General features: G+C 58.2%; 4 protein-coding genes across 4 annotated transcripts; 3 read left to right on the top strand and 1 right to left on the bottom strand.

Annotated features, from left to right (window-relative positions):
* Positions 1–5,179: 5,179 nt before the first annotated feature.
* On the top strand, positions 5,180–6,398 carry UV8b_07719 (uncharacterized protein; the record flags this gene model as incomplete). The annotated part of the gene is made up of 4 exons (XM_043145216.1): positions 5,180–5,209; positions 5,282–5,326; positions 5,537–5,971; positions 6,102–6,398. 4 exons carry the CDS (start codon positions 5,180–5,182, stop codon positions 6,396–6,398), a joined length of 807 nt encoding a protein of 268 aa, XP_043001151.1.
* Positions 6,399–7,862: 1,464 nt separating this feature from the next.
* Positions 7,863–9,249, bottom strand: UV8b_07720 (uncharacterized protein; the record flags this gene model as incomplete). The annotated part of the gene is made up of 3 exons (XM_043145217.1): positions 7,863–8,261; positions 8,956–8,982; positions 9,052–9,249. 3 exons carry the CDS (start codon positions 9,247–9,249, stop codon positions 7,863–7,865), a joined length of 624 nt encoding a protein of 207 aa, XP_043001152.1.
* Positions 9,250–9,980: 731 nt separating this feature from the next.
* On the top strand, positions 9,981–11,900 carry UV8b_07721 (uncharacterized protein; the record flags this gene model as incomplete). The annotated part of the gene is made up of 4 exons (XM_043145218.1): positions 9,981–10,300; positions 10,358–10,525; positions 10,658–11,059; positions 11,207–11,900. The coding sequence occupies 4 exons, from the start codon at positions 9,981–9,983 to the stop codon at positions 11,898–11,900; spliced, it is 1,584 nt and encodes a 527-aa protein (XP_043001153.1).
* Positions 11,901–13,250: 1,350 nt separating this feature from the next.
* On the top strand, positions 13,251–13,940 carry UV8b_07722 (uncharacterized protein; the record flags this gene model as incomplete). The annotated part of the gene is made up of 2 exons (XM_043145219.1): positions 13,251–13,299; positions 13,360–13,940. 2 exons carry the CDS (start codon positions 13,251–13,253, stop codon positions 13,938–13,940), a joined length of 630 nt encoding a protein of 209 aa, XP_043001154.1.
* Positions 13,941–14,298: the final 358 nt, after the last annotated feature.

Raw genomic sequence — 14,298 nt, forward strand, 5'->3', positions numbered from 1 at the left:
TGCGGCCGAGGGAATTGAATGTCTCGTGTACGGTGGTCGCCTCTGGCCTGGAGAGAGAAGAGGAGGCGGAGGGAAGCCAAAACCGGTTGGAGGATGAGAGGCGAGGCTAGGCGTAGGCGTAGGCGTAGGCGAGACGGTGAAGAGAGGGGACATGGTCGACAGACGATCCATCTTTGGAGCTTGGAGGGCTGGCGCGGGGTTGGCCTGGAGTTGGCCTGGAGCTGTTGTCGCCTGGCCTGGCGCTTGGCTGGCGCTTGGCTAGCACCTGGCTGGCGCCTGGCTGGCACTGGCCCCAGCCTGGAGCTAGAGGGGCCCGCCGGGAGGTCTTGGCCTGGCTGGGGCTTGTCAGGTGGGCTCCCTGGTGGGCTCCAGGTCTGGTCAACTGGTTTGAATGGATGGCCAACTGGCCTTGTCTCGGGCCTTGTGGCTTGGCAGTTGGGCCCTGCTTTGGGGGGTGCCGGACTGGGAAAACTTGCGCGACCAAGAAGCCAGCCCAGCCGGCTGGAGCATGGACCGAGCTGACCAAAGCATCCAAGTATTGACGTTGACGTGTCCGCCCTGCACAACGATGCTGAAAGCGCGTCGAGAGCAAGCTGGCAACTACCGAGCCTGCTGCTTCCGTCAATAGCAGGCGGGGCGGCCGCGCGTTCGATTCTCTCAATACTCTGCTCGCCAGGCTGGGTGGGTGGCGGGTTGTTGCGCAATGTCGGGTACTCCGTAGTTTCTGGCGTCTGGTCTGGTTCTGGTCTGGTCTGTGGTGTCTGTGGCCTGGTGCTTCACTGCTAGATTCAGTGACCCCTGCGGCCACTCGGAACCGGCTGGGCCAACTGAGGGGATTGATGTCGACGTCTCCGACCTTTCGGACAAGCCGCCGTCACTCTTTGCGAGGTGGTCAAAGGTCAAACGCACTCTAGCCGGGGTAAATAAGGGGGAAGGGGGTTGGGCAGGATACCAGACGGTATTAAAGCAAACAGCACCCGTTGAGCCATGGGACCCGATCAAACCGTCTCGCTCCATGCGGTGCCAGCTTCCAGGCAGGCAGGGCAGGCAGGCAGGCAGCAGGCACTCGGACTAGGTCCCCCCCCCCCCCGTCGCCCCCTCAGCCTCGTGCAACGTCGTGGTCGTGGGGCGGTGACTTTCCGATCCTGCCCTAGTCTTTTCTATTTTTGCTGCTCGTCGATCTTCCCCCACGTCGGACAGTATGTATCTCTGTGCAACTTGCGCCGCAGTTGCCCCCTGCCAGATCTGAGCATCAAAAAGTGTGGAGTTGCTTTCGTGGTTGTCAGTCACGGGCGGGCGACCCGGAAGTTTGCTGGGGATACCGAGACGCCGTCCTGGTTGGAGGCTGGGGCTTGGCTTTGGCAGCGTGCGTTGCGTTGGGGGGGAAGACGTTTGGGTCGGGAGAAGAGAGCGAGGAAGCAAAAAGGGGGGGAAGGGGGGGGGAGGCGGAAAGGCTCAGGTCAAGAGTAGTAGTAGATGACGACTGGAAGTTTCGGCTTGCCGTTGCAGAGGCGACGCAGACCGCCAGGGTTGGTTAGGCCGAGTCTTCGAGGAATACAGTTTCGGGGCTTGGAAAGGAGATCGGCTAGTCCGTACGCACGTCCGCAGCCGCCATGCCATGCTATGCTATGCTATGCTATGCTATGCTATGCTATGCTATGCTATGCTATGTCGAGGGCAAATCGGCAACGGGGGCACGGGATGCCTTTGTAGCCCGAAACACCGCAAACCCAGGCAAGGCAAGGCAAGGCAAGGCAAGGCAAGGCAACAAGGCAAGGCAACAAGGCAAGGCAACAAGGCAGCAAGGGCTTCGATGCGGCGTCGGAAATACCACAAGACATCAATGCAATGAAGGTATGTACGTAATCAGGCAGCAGGCTTGGCAAGGAGAGACAGAGACAGACAGAGCCGAGGGGCAAAGGAACAGGAACAGGGGCTATGTGAGAGACCGATCAACAGGCTTGCAGGTCAGCAGGGATTCAGGATTTTGGGGCCGTTGCGAGACAAAGCGCCTCCGTCAACCGCATGCTCTTATTATTTGCACGAAACTTGAAAGGCAACGATTGATGCTACAGTACCTCTGCAGGCAGGTAGGGGGCTGGGCTGGCAGCTACCAGACACATGCATCCATCCATCCATCCATCCACCTCGACACCCACATAACAAGACCCAATGCACAACGACATCATGGGGGACCATGCCCTGTGTGTATGTACCCAGGGATAACGCCAAGTCGATTGTGATTATGCCAAATCGGGACATCCGGCCAGAATGTGTCCCATGTCGGACTCATCGCCCCCCCCCCCCCCCGCCAGCGAAAAAAAATAAAAAAAAAGGAAGAGAAAAGGAAGAGAAAAGGAATCGAGCGTTACCGATCACGCTCCAGGAGCACCGGGCTGGCAAACGTGAGCTTTTGCTGCAACTTGGACAACGGACAACGGTCAGAGTTCCGGCCGTGAAATAACGGCCAAAACAGACAACGGAACAAACTTGGCCCCCCGTATGTATGTATGTATGTATGTATGTAGCGCTTCCGGACGTGGCCATCCTAAGAGACCAAGCGATTCCTGGGTCAATGACATGGCCCCATCGAAAGCCACCCGAGACCCCAAATTGGCTTGTTCAGGGAATATTGCGCTAGATTATGCTGGGGACCAAAAGCGCCAAGCCGACGCGCCAACCTAGCAAGATGGCGTCGTCATATTGCCTATATTGGGGGGGGGGAGCGCCCAGGCTGGCGCTCTCACCTCACCTTGGCAGCTTCGGTCATACACAACTTATCGATGCGGCGAGTGCCACAGCCACACTTAAGATCGTGAGACAGGACTAGTCAGGTAGTAGTCTAGTCGGTGGCTTGCCAGCCTTGGGCGGCGCAAACAAACGAACGCCTCCCTCCGGACGTACCAAACAACCGGATCGTCCGTCAGGCAGGTGAGATGAGACAACGTGCAACCAAAACTTTTGCTGGTGGAGCAAGGGGGGGGGGGGGTCCGGGTTTGAATAGATGGTTGATTGCCGGTCTAAGAATAGGCCATATGCCCATCCCAACCCAACTTTGCAACTTTTTGCTGAAACAACACGGTCGGCTTTTCCCCTTGTGTTGCTTGTCTCCGCTCCAGCTCGCATGTCGTCCGCCCTGGTGATCCCAATTCAAGGCCGTCCGTCGCCCATTCTCCCTGGCTGGTCAAGGCGGCGCGGCGCGGCGCGGCGCGTTTTGGATAATAATCAGGGCGCGTTCCCCTTGCGCATTGCGCCGTTGCGCCGTTGCGGCTGGGAAAGGGAAGAGCGCCCAATCGACCAACGTTGTCGCTTCGGTTTGTCTGCAAAAAAAAAGGAGCCGGGTTTCCGGTCCTAGTGTGCCGCAAAACGAACCCGCCAAGCTCGCAATTCGCAATTCCCCGATTCGGAACTACCCCTGATGACGGCTGCGACCGGCGGTGATTGTCGTGGAAACCGAACCCATTTTAGCTTGCTGCGGTCATGGACCCGTGGCTAGCCGTCGAGGAATTTACCGGAGATATGGCCGTGTCCTTTTGTCGAAGCTGGTTCGAGGCTGGCCATTCCCAGGATACACCGATTTTTCGCATGAAGATTCTAGTCAGTATGCTGTCAGTAGATCGCCACGCAGGAGTCCCTCACATGATGATGGTATCATGACAACACTGTTCTGGGAGGGGGGGGGGGATGGCACGACTTCTGCGGATCTCTCTTTTTCGAAACGTTGGGGGCGGCCGGGAAGGAAAGAGGAAAGAAAACGCGTCCATCTGTTTCCCATCGTGTCCGGTCGTGTTTCCTCGTTTCCCCATGGTTTAGCGGCAGAGGATCGTCGCCGCAAGTTCGCGACTAGCGAGCGTGGCGAATTGGCAAAGGCCGAGCGATTGCTGGCACGGGAGCACATTAGGTAACTTGTCACCCGAAAGCTACGCCCCGTGCAAACGCCCCACACTGTTGCATCCCCAGCGGCCCAGCCCTGGCCCTTGCTATTGCGCTCGCTGTAATACCAGTCTGTATCCAGCCATCCTCCCCCAGCTCCATCTGACCCATCCCATGCGTTTGATACCATTTTCCTGCCATCTTGCATGACTTCTCCATGCTTTTTTTTTTTTTTCTTTTTTTGCCCCGATCTGCGACTTGCACGCACACCCCCGAGACTTGGGCTGACGCATGGTAGCATGCAATATCGTCTCAGAGAAAAAGCAGCTTCTTCCGCCAGCGGCTTTGGAAAGAGATGTCAGCTGCTGGTGTGGATTTCCATTTCCCTCGCCCGCTCGGGAAACGCTCGGTGATGATCCGCTCGCTGGTGAACAATGGCCCCTGCTCGTCCGCAACACGATCGGCCCAGCTATGTAGCCAGCCTTGCATGCATACGCCCAACATCTGCGGCCAGACCTGTAGACTCGATACGATGCTTGTTGATGCAACAGCTCCATGCTCGGCCACTTCTCCCAGGTAGGTTTGAGACTCTCCGACTCCCCACGCTAGCCACTCGACGGATTACTTTTCAGTCCTGCAACGCATGCAGCAAGTGAGACAAGCATCGTTCTGCATGGCCCATCAAGCGACATGGTTGTGTCGCAATTTCCGGAAGGGTGACAATTTGACGACTGGGGCATGCTTCTTGTCGCTGCCATGAACGGATTCTCTGCTCCAGAATCTCGTCACGTCACGTCTTGTCTTGTCGTGTCTTGTCTTATCTGGGATGAAACACTGGTTTTCTGCGACGAGGACTGTTGCGTGCCGAAAGGGCCAAGGGATTGGAGACGGATTGACAACCTGCCTCTGTAAGCAATGATTGACCATGATGGTGCACCCGAGAAATCGACTGGAATACCGACACCCCCCCCCCCCACCCCGGTCCTTTTCGGCTGCACGATTTCACTGCAGGTGGTTTGTAGTTGTGTGCTTCGCGTGTGCCAATAGCTTCCTCGCGCCAAAACTGTCAAAGCTGACTTTTGTCTTCTTGCGAGTGAGAAAATTTCATGATCCGTGGCAATATCAAATGTTCCGTCTTTGGCCACTTGGACACTTGAGCATCACTTCTAACGCGCCCCGAGAAGACTAGAGACAGACAGTCTTTGGGGACTTCCGTGCTGAGGATAACGGCTGGGGGTAACTTGAAATCAGTCAAGGCGTTTGCTGTCGAATGCAGCAGCAGAGGATATGAATCAGTAGCACTGCGATGATGCAGCAGACTTGGGACGAGTACGGAGTACGACGCATCAAAACACATCCAAGCCCTGGAAAGCCACTGCTGACACCGCAAAAACGTGTTTACCTTTAGAGGGGTGCTCTCCGGGCGCTCTCCTTTGACCTTGTCCTGCAGGAGGTAGGGCAGCATAAGCCCATGCTCAATGTCCAATCTGGAGCTGAGCCCGTCTTGACTTTGCCTGCCCTTCCAACACAGCCAGAAGATTGCAGGGCTCGAATTCTCGAGCCATTACACAAGACCTGCAGTAGACACTGTCGTCACTCACAACCATTGCACCGGGCTTCAATCAAGGCTTTTCCTGAATCGTGACCAATATTGACTCTAAAGGAGGGTGTTGGCTACGTCACGTCACACCCAAAGTTTGGGCGCGACTTGCGCGCGGGGATTCATCATCGGACCTGGGAAAGTCAAGCTGGAAAACGCAAAACGCGCCACCTGGGTCACATCTTGGCCTACCGCGCGTGCCAGTTTGTGGGGAACCTGGTCTGTCCGGATGACCTTTTGGCTGGGATTTCCAGGACACCTCCTTCATCCAAAGGGGTGCATGCCGCGCAGCGCCAGTCGCCTCCACCCCTGTCTTTGATGTCGACGACTCGGCCGCGAGAGTGCCATTGCAACGCGCAAAAGTCCGGCATCTCCGTCGGCCTAGTCGAATGTCGAGGGGGGCTGAGCATATCAGCAAGACAAAGGAAGGAAACATGCAATTTTTGCGCATCCCGCCTGAGCCGCTGCCGTTGGCCATCCCCTGAATCACGAATGCGGGTTTGCCCCCCCCCCCCCCCTTTCCCTCTCCTTCTCCCTTCCTTTGCTAAATGCCGGTAAGCGTGTGGTCATGTAGAAAGACAAGCCAGCCAGTCACGGTGCTCTGGCCTGTCGCCCATGACGTCAATAGCGTATGGGTGGTTGCGAAGCTCTCGCGGATAAAAGAGTCTACTGCTTATCCGTCTTGGTCGCGCCAAAATGCTCCATTTTCAGACCCCGTCGTTTCCTGAACAGGTTTGATCAGCCTCGATATAGCCTCGTTGGTCCCAAAACCGGTTCGGACGGGTTTGAAAAGACGGGTGGCGTTAGCATTCCTACACTGCCGTCCCACGACGGGCGGAAGCATCCTGATGGGCTTCCCGTGCCTCAGGCCCCCAAGTTGATGCATTCAGACAGTCCGTCCGTCCGTGTACAACGTAGAGGCTGACCAGGGCTAGGGCCCAGGATTTCCGACCGTCTGGGAACCCCCTCCCCCCCTCGTGACAAGCCTCCCCCAAACTTCACAAACTCGGAGAGGTGGCTTTTAGTGGCGCATGTATGTCCTAGTCCCCGAGCCAGCTTCTGACGACCACCTTTTCCAGCCTGGTCCACGGGAGCACGCATCTGGCGACTGAACAAAGCTCGCCATATTGACACCGAGCGCCTGGCAAGACGTCTGGCCGACCGCGTAGCCTAGGGCCCTTCCATCCACCAGACCCTTTTTCAACACCCGCTCCATCATCGCCCGGGGCCCTGCACCGTCGGCCAGCATCCATCTCCATGGCGTCTCGGCGACCAATGCTGGCCACAAAAAATCGTCCCGAATCCGTCCACTGCTCCTGGTCCGCACTAGACTAGCGTCTTTGGCCCTCGGCAGCCCGAGGTAACGTGCGTGACATGTCGATGCGCGGGCTTGCGGCAGCTCACGGGAACAAACTTGCCCTTTGCAGCGTGGTGCCACCGCCAAGACGGCGGGCTTGCTTTGTCCTACGGAGTGCATTTCCTGGTTAACCTGCGCGATTGGCGAGGAGAAAGGGGGGCTATACGCTCCGCAGGGCCTTCGTGTGGTGCGGGAGATGCAGCTACGCCCCAGCCGTTTCAGGGGCGTGGGAATCGTCATCGTCCCTTTTTTTTTGCCTCCCTCTCTTTTTTTTTCTTCTTCTTGGGCCCCGTTTCCGCCAAAAGAATACTGGGAAATAAGCACGGCCCCCAGACGCATTGCTGTGCGGGATGTGTTTGGAAATAGAGGATTCCCGCTGTCCGGCTGGTCGGTTTCAGTGTTAACGCTGAAGGATGTGTCGAGCTTACTGGCGGCGTGCGCCTCGGCAGGTGGCCTCTGTTTTGCACGCTCAAAATGTACACATATTCCACGGAAGCCCATGTCAAGGGAAAAAACGCTGTCCACGCGAGGGTCTCCGAAATGGCCACCGTGTCCGTGATGCTGCCCGGCAAGGAAACCCCCTCTCGGCTGCCGATTCACACTCATGCCGTTCATCCTGCCGCATGCCCTTGTCAACCCCCCTATCACCCCCCTCGGGATAGCCCTGCGCAAACCCGCCGCCGAAAAGAACAGAGTTGAAAAGGCTGGCCGCACGACGGCGCCCATGGCGAATCCCTCGGCTGGCTATCCCAACGTGAAGCCCGCCTTCTGACGGATGGCAGTGACCGTCGGGTTACCCCGACCTGGCTGCTGACACAGCGCTGAGAAGAGATCCGTCCCCAGCCAGAGGGTGTCGCTCCCACTACATCTCCGCTTTGGCGTCCCAGTCCGCTCGGCAGACGATTGCCAGGGTGGTCGGTGGGCCGAGCCGCATTGAGCTCGTGGGTCAGTCGGCCGCGGCTTTTGTTCAGGTCGAATTGGTGTCGTCTGGTGTGATCCCGAATCGCCGCCCCGTTGCCGAGTTTCATACATTCAGCAGGGAGGGGGGAGGGGGCCAAGGGGGCCAAGGGTCTTGAGTTTGAGCTCATCCGTCACCGCGTGCGTCTTGAAATCCTGGCGTGCCTGTTCGGTATCCAGCCAGGGTTGAAGTAAGGCTGGAAACTCGACTTGGTCAAAAGCGTGTGTGGCCGTGTGGAGACCGGCGGTCGAATAGATCCATCCATCTCTTTCTGCTGATTCTGATGCCGGTAAGCCCTCATTTGGCGTAATGTGCCGTTGATCTCCAACGGTGCCGAGCATCCCTTGGACGGTGGGTGGCCACGGTGGTCCGGCGCGTGTCCGCCTGGTGCACGACTCTGGCTGGTGACGGAACGTCAGATTCATGCGCTTGAGGCGGGGACTTGAATCCGCTCGATGCGATTCCCAGGAATGCTAGTTGATTCCTGGCTGGTTATTTCAGTCTCTCCTGCAAGGTGCCAGGCCAGCCTGTCAAGAGACCATACTCCATGCCGGAGGGCGCGCAGAGACGGCAGGGCTCGGGCTTGTTTGCGTCCAAACGGCCGGCAGCCTGGCATGCAGAACGGACTACCACATTTCCTCTCGCGGGTTCCATTCGTACGCTTTGTCGTGTGTTGGGGGGTAGACTGGCCGGCGAACATGAGGCCCCGTTGCCGCAGCAGCAGATATTGGATGCTTTTGACACGCCATGTTGGACTGCTTGTGCCAGTTGTCGAGCGGCTTTCCCCCAGCGTCGGCTGATGATCCCTGGCCACTGGTCGTCAAGGCCGTTGCCGACAGAGCATGCCGCCATATCAACCGCCGCATTCGATGCATTGCGCTGCCGGCGGTGGCGATTTGACGCGACGCTGCGCACTGATTGCCTCGTCCCCCCCCCCCCCCTCAGCATCATCAACGGACTTTCCCTTTCCGTTGATGACGTGTTTCCACGCGGGAAAGCTGGCGCCCCCTCCCGCCCGGCATCGCACTCTGCAAAAACGTCAAAAACTCTATCACGACTCGGCAACGGATCCGAGTCAAACGGCAGGTTCGAGAGGCAGCTGGGCTGGAAAAGAGCCGACGGAGCTCGTGTCAAGGAGCGCCAGTGACGGATTGGCCAAGGGCCTACGGAGCACCTGTCAACGACGGCCACCACCTATTTCAGAGCGTCCTGTTAGCTCGCCTGCAGACGTCCATGGCGCGAGAAGCTCTACGGAGTACTTGCCGTGGTTTTGGCCCGGACAAAGGCGAGGACCAAGACGCCTCTTGGGACAGAAATCAGGCCATGGGCGTCCAGAAAAAGAGGTTGGGGGGGGCGGCGACCTGGATAAGAGCGCGCTAGTGGCGTGGCGTGGCCATGGTAGCGCCGCCACAGCGCCGCCACAGCCCCACCCCGCTTCATGGCCTCAGGGTCAATCTGCATCAGCCAGCGAAATCGATTCGACCATCACGGGCAGTCTGGAGAACCAGAGACGTCTTTTTCATCGTCAGTCTCGCAGACTCGCGCATTCACGGACGACCCGCGCCCCCACCGGACCGCAACCGGTCTCGCTCGCTGCAACAAACTAAACGTTTGCTTGCCCCGTCCGGTTTCTCTTCGGCGGACAGCGTCGTCATCTCAACCTTGTTTGCTCTCCTCCCGAGTCATGTCAAGGTTGAGTGAGACATTGTCGATCCGACATGCCAATCAGTTGCGTCCGCAATCGCTGCGCTTATGACGCGACTCTATCTTCCTCCTGGCCCGAAAACGATGCCGCCGTTGCGCCGTCCAGTGGGTGTTTTTTCGGCACATGGAACAAAAAAAGAAAAAAAAAGAAAAAGAAAAAGAAACTCCTCCATCGCAAACCCCGCTCTGTCCCACCCCCCTCATTCGGGGGTTCCAGAATTTTCTTGACAATCGGGCGTTTGGCTTTCTCTGGCGCCATCCCGCCGCCCTTCGGCCATGCTTATGTCGGATAGGCGGCCCTGACGTGGGTGATGTGATTAGCTCGGTTTGCCTCCGACGTCGCAGCAACCCTCTGAGACGTTTGAAGCGTCCCGACAACTGGTTTATATCCATCCCCGAGACTCTTCTCCGTGGGCGACAACTGCCAGCGGGCGGCCTTCAATCAACGGGGCTTACATGGCAGTCCCTCTCGAGCAAAACACCCAGCCATGGACGAAAGGGACTCTTCAACGACCATGACAGCAACCGATGCCAGCAGAACCGGGCAACATCCTTGCCGTTGCTCCCTGGCAAGTCGCGCCGATGCGCATGACCAAGAAAATGGCGCAAACCGCTCCTCTGCTTGCGACTCGGGCAAGTGCCCCGAAGCCGAGCCTTCGGGTCAGAAGCCAACGAGGATGCAGAAACTGCTTCGAGCCGGTCGCGTTGAAGAGAATGGCATCCGTCCGTTGCCCGTGGAGGAACGCAGCGAGAGGCGCTTCTTCAACATTTTCACCATCTGGTTCTCCATCAACTCCAACATTCTGGCGTATGTTTTGGCTGGTCCCCACGTCCAAGTCATGGTGCTGACCGTCGTGGTAAACAGCATACTTTTCGGCATGCTCGGTCCCTTGGCGTACAACTTGAGCCTGCGCGATTCGGCATTGGTCATCCTCTTCTTCAACCTGCTTGCCACGACCGCACCGGGCATCCTAGCCACATTCGGCCCCAAGACAGGCATGAGGCAGATGGTCCATGCTCGCTACAGTTTCGGGTAAGTTCCCTTGCCCATGTCCAAGACGCAAATTTCCGTTGCTTTCCTGCCCTCGCCCCCAGGCGACTTGCTTTCGCCGCAGCATCAGCTGTTGGCATGATGACGCTTGCTGACCACACGTCCTCCCAACAGGCGGTATCTCGTATCCGTTCCAGTTCTGCTGAATCTCGCGACCCTGACCGGTTTCAACGCCATCATATGCGTGGTTGGCGGCCAGTGTCTCTCTGCGATATCTTCCGGGTCCGTCACACCCACCGTTGGCATAATCATCATCTCCATCTTGTCGCTCGTCATCTCTTTTGCGGGATTCAAGGTGCTGCATATTTTCGAGACGTATTCGTTCATCTCTGCTCTGCTCAGTATAATCGTTGCCACGGGTGTGGGTGGAAATGGGCTCAAAGAACAAGCCGCGCCTTCGGCACCTGCCACTGTGGCCCAAGTCTTGACTTTTGGCATGATTGTTGCCGGGTATCAAATTCCCTGGGCGGCCATCGCCAGCGACTTGACGACGTATTTCGACCCCAAAGTTCCCTCGTAAGAATGATGCCCCCCCCCCCCCCCCCCCCCCCCCCCAGCCGCCTCCATTTATCTTTGGTACTGCGCAAAGGGAACTGGCTTTGTGGATAATTTGCGCCAGCTAACTTTTTTTTTTTTTTTTTTTTTTTTGCGTGTTTTTCCCAGATGGCGAGTGTTTCATTACACGTACTGGGGCTTGCTCTGCCCAACAGTCCTGCTCATGACCCTCGGGGCAGCCATTGCCGGCGCCTTGCCCAACAACCCTACGTGGCAGGAGGCAAACGACGCGTACGGCATCGGAGGCGTCCTGGCAGCGATGCTGAGCGGCGCGGGAGGATTCGGCAAGTTCGTCGTGGTGCTGCAAGCGCTCTCCTTGCTCGGCAACACTTGCAGCAGCTTCTACGCCATCACGCTCAACTTCCAAGCCCTCCTTTCCGCGCTTTCCAACGTGCCCCGGTACGTGTTCTCGGTGGTCATCACGGCCATCATCATCCCGGTGGCCGTATACGCATACAGGGACTTTTACGCCAACCTGAACCACTTTGTGGCGCTGATTGCGTACTGGTCCGCCTCCTTTGTCGGCATCATCGTGGCAGATCATTTCGTCCTCCGGGGCGGGCGGATGGCGTCATACGACGCGTCTGTTTGGAACCAGGGCGACAAGCTGCCCTGGGGTGTTGCAGCGCTCGCCAGCGGCATCGCGTCCTTTGTGCTAGTCGTACCGTGCATGAGCGAGGAATGGTACGTCGGTCCGATTGCAGCCCAGACGGGCGACATTGGGTTTGAGGTGGCCATGGCGCTGAGCGCCCTGGCGTACGTGCCGCTGCGGATGCTCGAAAGAAGGGTCTCGGGTCGCTAGATGTCATCGATGGACGGTGTTCGCCCCGGCGGGGGGGGGGGGAGGCGGGAAGTGAGGCAGCTTAGAATCTTTTGCGAGTTTAGTACATCGGAACGCGCGTATCTTTGTTTGACCAGACCAAGACCAGTGCGGCCAGCCAACGGGAAAGGGGAGCGGAGGGGATATACGCTTTTTAAAACCGTGAGCTGGGGTCGTGGGCCGTTTGCCTGCCGGGCGGGCGGGCAGCGGGTGGGGCCAGGTCCCGTGCAGCACATTGGTCCACTGGACAGGCTGCGGGATTTGGTTGGCCGGCAGGGGTGCCTTGCCTGCCGGCTGCGCGTCAAGACAAGCGAATCAGGTACGGACTAGCTCGCGGTAGGATGTTGCGGGGGCAATCCCGCCATGCATCCTCCTGGCGTGAAGCTTGCTGGGGGAGAGACGGCGTCTCGACACCGCCTGCGACGTAACGTAGGCTTTGATGGGTGTCTGCGTGCGCAAGAGCCGACCGTCACGGGCCAACGTGTTCTGGTGAGCGTTGTGGGGTTGATGCCAGCCTCGAGACAGCTGGATAACCAGCAAGACGTCGTAAGACTTGTGACAATGTTATTGGCAGTAAAACTGGTGTCTTGTAGGAGCCGCCGAGCGCATGACAGTCGCTACCCTGTACTCCGTATACTGGCAGGTCTCTCTCCACAAGGCAAGCACAGGATTGGCTGGCGTCACTTGCCGCCAGAGGATGATGAGTCAGTCACCCATGCAAAACAAAGCCTTGCGCGCACAAAGACCGAAATCCGAAACCTCGCAAACCCCCCCCAACGGCGAGCTTAAAAGGGACCTACCTCGTGACGCGCCGTCCCTCGTTCGTCCTCGACCTCTATTGCTTCTCCCCGCCCTCGAGGTCCCATCGCACCGCAGCTGCCTTGGCGCGTCGCTTCCGAACCTTCTGCCTGGCAGCTTCATCTTCCTTCACGGACCGACCGCCACGCATCTTTGCTCCCGCCTCTCCAGGTACGTCCGGGGGGAGGCTTCCCAGCGTGAGCTCATGGACGCCTCGGCAAGCACCGTCGCCGCGGGGTTCCGACAGACCGCGCACGGCCCGGAGCCGCCATTCGCTCCTTGGTAGTTGTCGGGGCCCGTCGTCGTCGTCGGGTGAGTCTCGTCAGCATGGCTGTGTGGGTGTTTGCTTCGCACCTGCGGCTGCCTTGGCCGCTTTTCTGGACGACGAGCGTGCGTGGGCGGCCTGGTCTCCCAGCGCGTCTCTGTCTTGGCCGCTAGCTGAGGGAGGCTCGGGTTGTCTCGGTCAGTTCGGTGACGACCTCTTTGTTGAACCGGCAGCTACTGCTGTTGGCTCCTTTTCGACGCCACCCGGGGATGGTAGCCTTTGCTGGGGTTGGCTCCCGGATCGGCTCGTGTCAGAATGGTACGTGGGACCACTTGGCGTGTGCTTCGCTTTGCCTGGTTTTTTGCTCACCTGATGTAGATTCGTCCAGCTATCGCGCCCGTCATGTACGAGATTCAAGTCAGGACATGTTGATCCAGCATCACAACGACTTTCTCAGCTGCGGCCTTTACACTCTGCCCCGTGCCCACCAGGATCCCTCCTCTTTGCATGCAAACCCAGCAGTCGTCACGTACGCCAAGAACGCAGCACCTTCATCGGGCATCTCTCCATCTCCCCCAGCTACATCATCATCATCATCATCGCCGTCGTCGTCGTCCTCCTTCTCATCAACGACACCCCCTCGGCCGACTTCACCCCCGTCGCCGCAGCGTAAAGCTCCCGCGTCTTCTGGCTCCAGCAGCACTGGTCCCCAACGCAAGCGCGCAGCTTCCTCACCCCTGGCACACGTGCATCCCGACAGCGAGGATGCACAGGTCGCTATCAAGCGGCGGCGGAACACCATGGCCGCGCGCAAGTATCGCCAAAAGCGCCTCGACCGCGTGTCCCATCTCGAAGACGCTCTGGCCAGCGTCACCGGCGAGCGCGACCACCTCAAGCTGCCGCTCGCCAGGCGGGAGGCACAGGTTGAAGCGCTCCGGGAAATGCTGCTGCGGAAGTGAACTGCTCATGCCAATTGGGGAATGCGTTTGGCTGTTGCGACGGGTCTGCGTGATTTGTGGCAGTGCCTTGTTGTGATGAGCCAGGTCATGGGTCAGTTGGAATTTCTAGTCTTCCAAAACAGACATCTGTCTGTGTACGTGGTATGATGATGGCTCGGCAGTTTCCTCGTCAGCTGACGTCGTGCTTTTGTACTATAAGTAAATACAACACGGAAACGTCTCAGCGAGACTGTCCATCGTCGACAGCATTTTACTTGAAGGCCGTGAATTTGAAGTTTGCGACGCATTTCCCCTAATGCCTGCAAGTGTTGGCTCGGCCGTGAAAGAATTTGCTTTCCTCGTCAATGCTAGGTATATT

Source organism: Ustilaginoidea virens, chromosome 7 (assembly GCF_000687475.1).
Source record: "Ustilaginoidea virens chromosome 7, complete sequence".
NCBI classification, from domain to species: domain Eukaryota; kingdom Fungi; phylum Ascomycota; class Sordariomycetes; order Hypocreales; family Clavicipitaceae; genus Ustilaginoidea; species Ustilaginoidea virens.